Source organism: Cynara cardunculus (genome assembly GCF_001531365.2).
Source record: "Cynara cardunculus var. scolymus isolate 2C chromosome LG 16, CcrdV1, whole genome shotgun sequence".
Lineage (NCBI taxonomy): Eukaryota > Viridiplantae > Streptophyta > Magnoliopsida > Asterales > Asteraceae > Cynara > Cynara cardunculus.
In genome coordinates this window covers 17,289,048-17,297,421 of record NC_037543.1, presented here as the reverse complement: position 1 = coordinate 17,297,421, position 8,374 = coordinate 17,289,048, and the positions used below count along the sequence as shown (strand labels likewise).

General features: G+C 33.9%; 1 protein-coding gene across 1 annotated transcript; it reads left to right on the top strand.

Annotated features, from left to right (window-relative positions):
- The first annotated feature begins 6,415 nt into the window (after nt 1-6,415).
- On the top strand, nt 6,416-8,357 carry LOC112529416 (putative pentatricopeptide repeat-containing protein At1g12700, mitochondrial). The gene has a single exon (XM_025140687.1). The coding sequence runs from the start codon at nt 6,467-6,469 to the stop codon at nt 8,351-8,353; it is 1,887 nt and encodes a 628-aa protein (XP_024996455.1). The 5' UTR covers nt 6,416-6,466; the 3' UTR covers nt 8,354-8,357.
- Nucleotides 8,358-8,374: the final 17 nt, after the last annotated feature.

The window sequence follows — 8,374 nt, the reverse complement described above, 5'->3', positions numbered from 1 at the left end:
TTTCAGGAATCTGAATTTGGGTGTATTTTAACTGTTGTATTTAGTGATTTTATTGATGAGTTCCAGGGGTTTGTATTACATTTTTGGTTTTACATTCGTTTTCTATTAAGGATCAAGAAATATTCGGAACTCAATCTGTGTGAAATATTTAGTTCTATGATCTATTGTTTTAGTTTCATGGGGTCTTTTGTTGGACAAATATGTTCATGTAAATTGTTCAATTGCTTTAGATTTTTTATTACAGTGGTTTGTTCATAAACTTGTGTGAATTTATATTATATTTATGCACTCATTTGTTTTGATCTTCTTCTCTTTGAACTCATCAAGAAAGGCTTACTAAACTAGAATGGGTTTGCACCCAACTCAAGGGCTCGTCCCTATGGGGTTAGCAGAAGAATTTTCTTGTTGAAATGTTTTTAGAGAGATTGGTGCTTGTGTATGATCATTTGTATAATTTCTCAGTTCCAAAGCATAGATTCGAGCCTATAATCTTTAACTCTATTGAAAGTATGAGGATGGTATGAAGTTATTAGTAAACCTGCCACCAAAAGCTTTCAATTCGTATGTGTGATGATGTGGAAATGGTTGCTACAATTTGCATATTTGTTAGTCATTGTGAATTTAAGTTGTTTATTTGTTTGAAATCCCAGTAGTTAACGCCAATTCCATTGTTTTATATCTGATTTTGCTTAGATTTACCCAAAATTTGGTAAGAGATGTCACTATGCTCGATTTACTTTGTCTTCTGATTCAAATCCGGGATTTTCCGGCTGCAAATTTTTATGCTCTAAACTCCTATGCTTTTGCTGATGTTAGGGTACACATTGAGACATATAGTTACTCTTTTGTAAACTTAAAAAGAAGTTCAAAACAACTTTTATGCTTTTCAGATGTAATTTTAGGATGCAATATTGATATTACATTATTTGATCAAATTGTATTAAAGAGCACTGATAAAGTATTGCATTTTGTTTATTGGAAGTAGTATTTTTTTGGTATCAAGGGAGTAACCTTTTTGCTGCCAACCATCTATTGCTCGAGTTCTTGACATTTTATGGACAATTTTGTTTTTAGATCTTTCACTGCCTTTCAAATCAAAAGCAATGAATAGTCATTTCATCCAATTTCTAGAGGTCGAAGATTGAAATATTGGAATGGGTTTCTTTATAGCAAAGTAAATTAGTTACTGTCATTGAAATATTGGAATGGGACTCCAATTTATTTAATGTCATTCAACTTCCCAAGTAAATTTTCTTTATCCTTCAATCTACCATCTCAACTCTTCAAGCCAGCTGGTAGATGGCTTGGTACTGTTGGTATGCTTTTCTTAACATCTCTAATTTTGTTTAAACTTGTTTGAAGTTTTTTCTTTCAAAGTCTAATACAGTTAGTTTTGGGGTGGTATACTTGCACAAACAGACAAGGCTTTAAGTCAGTTTTTTTTTGGGCTTAAGCTCCTTGTTGTCACTGGCTCCTAAGCGAAGCCAGCAAGCCGACTATTGTTTCCCTGATTTACAAACATTTGTTTATCTGTTTGGTGTTAAAGATTGAACTTTTTTGTAAAAAATCCCACCTTACGTGGGTCACTTAGAGCAGGTTAATGAACTTAATTAGGTACAACTTACTAGGTCAACTATACATGACTGTTGATGGTGCTTATTCAGTAAAGCTTCTTAAGATGCATTATGCAGAAAACAAAGTTTTTCTTAAAACCTGTCTCTTCTATTTAAAAAATGTTCTTTCCATGAATGAAAAACTCTCCGAAACAAAAACAGTTCTAATCTATATGGTACCATATCGGGTAAGATTTTTATCCACCACAATGGCATTGTATGCAACAATTTACCCGGTAAGCGCATATCGTGGTAAGAGTCTTCGGCCTCACTTATCGGGTAAGATTCATGGTCCTTGTCTAGCTCTTACCGAGTAAGATTTTTGGTTCTTACCATATTCATCCAATGAGGTAACATGACTTGGTAAGCACTTACTCGGGTAAGTATTTGGTAAACGGTCTCTAAGTGGATCAATATGTGTGTATAGTTTAAGTGCATTTTTGTTTGAAAGAATTTTTTTCAAAGATGTAAAGATTGTGTTTTTTTATTGAAATGGACAAGTTTAGAAACCACGAGACTTTTTGCATAAAGTTTCCTATAGTCACATTTCATCATTAATGTATAGCGGACTAAATAAGTTATGAGTGTCATTAAACTGTTAAGAAACATAGTTTAAGAGTGTCGTTTTCAAAAGGTTAGTACCAAAGCACCCAAAATGATTAAAAACTTAGTATAATGAAGATACACCAAAATGGATGTTCTAGAAGATCAAAATGAAAGTTTTCAACAAGAAKWARGGTTTAGAAAGGTTAGGATGACTTACAAATCATTTTTAGGAAGAACCTAAAAACTAGGTCAATAATGGTGGAAATTGAGATGAAGAAGATGAACTCAGATCATGGACCTAGACTTTGAAATTTTGATGTTTAAGAGCTCTTAATGCTCTTGAAGAAATCAATTTTGGAGGAGGAATGTTCTTGGACCAAGAATGTGTGTGTGAGTGAGAGAGAGAGAGAGAGAAATGAAAAAGAAAAGGAAGAAATCGCATTTAAAGGGGTTGCAGATACTCGCCGGCATGAGCAAAATAGTTGTGCGAGGGTGAATAGTATATATATATAGTTCTGTCCATTTTTTGAAGTTTGCTTGCATACGCGAGCAAAATAGCTGCATGGGCATGAGCAGTGCAATTTTCAACAAAAAGTTGGTTTTTTTTACCAAATACGATAACCAACTCAACCAACATCTATAATATATTTAAATGATTATATTAAGACCAATTTACATACAAAAACTAGAAATTACGGATACTAAAAACCAGGTGTTAGATACAATTTTGCCACCTAAGCATGTGAACTAAAATTTTTTAATTCTAAATTATCATACCATTTTATTAAAATATACAATAGTAAATGAAAACCATTATTTACTTATTAAATGTTTCTGAAAATTAATGTAACAAAATTAATGACATAAACAATGTAACAAAATTAATATTTGCATCATTTTGATTGATAGAATATTAAGAATGAAGAGTTTTACCCGGTAAGTGAGAGTGATGACTCTTATCCGGGTAAGCGCTTACCAGGTAAATTGTTGCATATGATACGTTTTGATGTACTACAATCTTACTCAATAAAATAAATTATGGTATTGACTTCTAATATTAAACACTTATCGGGTAAGCATTTAGGTAAATTACCCTTAAAGACTAGCTAAACTTTTGGCTAACAGGGAGTTGCTTAGGCATCAACCATGCACCCGATTTTGATGATTAATATTTTTAAGAATATGCAACAACCATAACATTTCTAAATGTTATTTGAATTTGGAAAGAAATACTTGAGGTTTCTTGTAATTTTCCTTATGAAATTTGGAACTTTTTATGCGTTGTATTAGTTAACATGCATCATGGTGGATATTATATTATATGTGGTTCTGATGAGATATGTGTGTTGGAGCTTAGTCTTCAGGTCCAACTTCAAACAACCCAGGTGCACCCTATGCTGGCTTTATGTATTTTTCTTTAACGTGTGGACAAATTTGGGGATTTTGTGGTTTTTTTGTTCTACCACTCAAGAACTAGGGGTCTTTGGCATCGTCATCTTTGTCGGTATAAATTTCCACTCACCTTGTTATTATCATATGTTAATATATCATTTGTTGACATATTTTACAATTATAGTGTTTGTGAGAACATCCCAATCGTGTAACTTAAAATTTAAGCATTTCTTGAATTCTTTTTTCTGTATTTTCCGGTTCCAATTTGAGGAAAAGAGTACCCAAATCTTTTGGACCAAGAAGAACCATAATTGACTAAGAACTTGAAGTTAGAAGATTGTCATGTCATCATTTGATTTTTGTGACATTTTATGTTTTAACTTTCTAGAAATGAAGGCGTTACCAAAACTGGTTTTGGTATACCATGAACTCCCAATCTTCTCTTTGTCTTTTGCTGCAACTACGGAACGTGGGAATTTTTCATATTCTTTATCTTTCTGTTCAATGTCTATTTTAATAAATTCATTTAAAACAAGTCATGAGTATATGTTATATTGTCATTTAATAATCCTTGGCCGGTGAAAACAATGTTGTTTACTGTAAATCATGATGGATTGGTTTAAATATATTGAATTCTAAACTTTATTCCAAATTTTTGTTGATCGACTGCAATTGAAACAATAACTCTTATTTATTCAAATGTATTAATATGTAAAAAACTAAGGGGCTGTTTGACGGTTGCTGAATGGTTTGGTGCAGAATGGTTAAGAGGACCAAAATGGTTAAGTGCTGAATGAAATAATGTTGTTTGGTAACTGTTCTCTGAATGACAACAAATTATCATTTTAACCCTCTGAATGATTTAGTACTGAATGAAATAGAGCTGTTTGGCAGAATCTGAATAGAACAATTATTTTGCAAATATAACTACATATTTCATATTAATCCAAACAAATGTAACATTATTAGTTCAAAACAAGATTTTATATTAGTGCAAACAAACATAATTTTTCAATATCATCTTCAACCACAAATGCAACTTGATAAGGTCCTACTTTCAAATGCAAACTCATCATTGGAAGCAGGCCACCATGCTTCCAACCATGGAAGAAGACCCCTCTGAATCATTTAGGGGAGCCCTAGACCCTAAATCGTTAAGAGCCTTTGTAACCATTAAGAGGTTCTCTTTTTTTTTGCCAAACAACCCTTACCTCTTACCGATTAAGAGGTTGGCTCTTAATGTCACCATTAAGAGCCAAACAAACAGCCCCTAAGAGTAAATCATATCATTCAAAAAGTCTTCTCTCGTGAAAACACAAAAAGCCTCAAATCGTTTACATTTATGACTCCCGCCGCATTGCGCTGGTACACAACTAATATATATATATATATATATATGGGTCATTCAATTACTTATCAATATTGAAAATGAAGTATATTTATTGTATAATTACTAAGATATGTAAATATACACATATAGAGGAAGAATCAAACGAAAACATGGTCAGAATAAAAGCACAAGAAAACGATCATATAACTTGTGATTTTATACGCGATTATGGAACGAGGTCAACGTAAAGATGACCGCACGACCTGGCCCTCGGCCTAGAGCCGTCTAAATCACATGTGATATTACTATAAAAACCATATGTGATTCATCCCTTTTTTTTTGTTTCTTTATTTAGTTATCGTTCTCACATGAATCCGACTTTGCATACACACATACACAAACATTTAACAAAAATAAGGAGTTTAATTGGGTCAAATTAAGGAGGAGCAGTGTCATCCCAGACCCTTATCCCCTTTCGGGTATTAATATAAACCCTAGTTCTCTCYTGTTACCAGCCAAAGCGAAGACTCATCCCTACAAATAAAATTTCCATCTCTAATTAATTATTCTTGAGAAGTTGTTTAAAATATAACTTTTGTCGTAGGATAAGTGTGTCATCGTTAAAGGATATGACGAGCTATATAACGATAAACATATTAGAGATAAATTATAACTAATATCTATCATAATTATCTACTTGTATCACATCCCTATTTAAAAGGCTTTTGATTAATGAGAATTACATATTCATTTTTTCAATTACATTATTCTTTCAATCGGTTATTCTATAACAACTAGGGGTGCTCAAAAACCCAACAAACCCCGATCAATCCAACCCAACCCAACACAAAATAACCCAACCCGAAGCAACCTGATGTCTAATCGAGTTGTAAAATTGTCAAACCGTAAGTATTGGGTTGATATTGAGTTACTATTATTTGAACTCAACCCAACCCGATGAACCTGATATCCATTTATTTCTTGAATTTAATATGATTGTTGAATTTCTATTAATATATAGTTACACAATTACACTATCATGTATGTTTTTCATATACATATATTCTTAATCTATTCACATCTCTATATAATTCATTCGTACATATGTTCAGTAATTGTGAACATATATATGTAAATTGAGAAAATTAACTGGATGTGCTATACGTAAGAAATATGGATAAGGTGTATTAAATGGTTGATGATGAAAAAGAAATTATGAGTAGAGAAATAACATATTCAATGTTACAAGAATATTTTAATGTACCAAAGTATCAACCCGACCAACCCGTACGGATTGGGTTGAGTTGCACTTTGGTTTGGGTTGGGTTGAGTTGAGATTTTTTCAAACCACAAGCATTAGATTTGATTGTTCAAATGTCTTCAAACCGATCAACCCAACCCATAAGCACCCCTAGTAACAACTCCCTTATTTTATTAATTATAAGATTTATTTATAATTAAAAATGTAAAGCATCGTTGTAGACAGTAGACACTGAAAAAATTTGAAAGTCGCAAAAGTAGCAAAGGGAAATCCATTGACGCACCAGAATTGATGCTTCCATTCATTTGTGAATCAAAGTAGTTGATGATGAAGAAGATCCCAAAACAAGCTGTTTCTTTCATCGTCTCCAATCCCTTCAAAGGTATTGCTCCTGCTTCGCTTCTTTTTCCCGTAACCAGTTTTTCGTTTTCTGAATTATCTTCTCGAATTCATCCTTCCCAAACCATTCTACCTCAGTTTTATTCAAATTCCGCTTTGAATCATGGACCACAGTTTGATCGTCCTCGTTCTATGTTTGAAAAAATTACTAAGCTTGATGATGCCCTCAAACTGTTCGATGAAATGACACAAAGACAACCTTTGCCATCTGTTGTTAAATTCACCCAATTGTTGCAAACGGTCACCAGAATGAAACACTATTCTTGTTCCATTGATCTTTTTAAACAAATGGTTGCCATTAGTGTTCCTGTTGATGAGTACACTCTTGCCATCGTGATCAAGTGTTATTGCCAATTGTTCCACACCAGTGAGGGTTTTGCAGTAGTAGCCTATGGCTTGAAACGTGGTGTCTTGCCCGATGTGTGGACTTTTACTATTCTCTTAAATGGACTCATCCTAGAAGATAGGAATCTCGAGGCAGAAAGATTATTCAAGAAGCTTATCAAAGAGAAACTTTGTGAACCTAATGAAATTCTATACAACACAATGATCAAAGGACTTTGCAAGTTTGGCAATAGCAATACAGCCATTGCTTTGCTTAAGATGATGAATGAAAGGGGTTGTAAGCCTAATGTTTTCACATATAACACCATCATCGAGAGTCTTTGCAAGGACCAAATGATAGATGATGCTTTAAAACTCTTCAACAAAATGATCGTCCACAAAGGCATCTTACCTGATGTTGTCACTTACAACCCTTTGATTGGTGGCCTCCGTAACTTAGGTCATTGGGATGATGCCTCTAAAATGCTTAAAGAAATGGAGGTGGACAAAAGGATATCTCCGAATGTCATAACCTTTAATATATTAATCGACGCATTTTGCAAGGAAGGTAAAGTTGAAGATGCAGAGGTTCTTATGAACGTCATGGTCGATATAGGAAAGGATCCCGATGTGGTGACATATAATTCTCTTATTGATGGGTATTGTTTGCGGGGTGAAATGATGAAAGCAAGGGAAGTTTTTGATTCGATGAGCATTAGAGGTCTGGTCCCTAATATTGTGACTTGTAATAGCTTATTGAATGGCTATTGCAAAGAAATGAAGATAGACGAGGCCTTGCATTTGTTTCATGAAATAACTGAAAAAGGTATGAAACCTGATGTGGTCACTTACAACACCATGTTACAAGGATTGTTTCGAATTGGACATTGTAAAGCTGCACAAAAACTCTTTAATGAGATGCGAGCACACAACCAGATTCTCAAAGAATGCACTTACAGGATAATTTTGGAGGGTCTATGCAATAACCATTTAGTCGAGGAAGCAATCTCTATGTTCCGTTCGATGGGTGACAACAAGCTAAATTCAGATATTGTTGTGTACACTATCCTCATGGATGGTGCATGTAAGTGTGGGAAGCTTGATATCGCAAGGAATCTCTTCAATGACCTAAGTGTTAAAGGTTTGCAACACGACATTAAGTCATATACAGTGATGATTGGTGGTTTTTGTCGGGAAGGTCTAGTGGGGGAAGCAAAAGATTTGTTTCTCCAAATGAAGGAGAGAGGTTGCCCGCCAAATAGTGCCACTTACAACGTCCTTATCCAAGGATTATTACAGAACAAACAACATGACTCGATAGAGATGCTTTTACAAGAAATGGTTGGACATGGTTTCTCAGTTGTTGCTTCAACTTTAGCCATGTTAATTGTTAACACCACAGCTASACCATTTGATGCCCATCTCCTTAAGTTGATTGGTAAGCCTGTGCCAAAGGAAGGAGTGGATATTCCTTGTTTTACAAGGTAGATAACGTCCCAAGATTAAAAG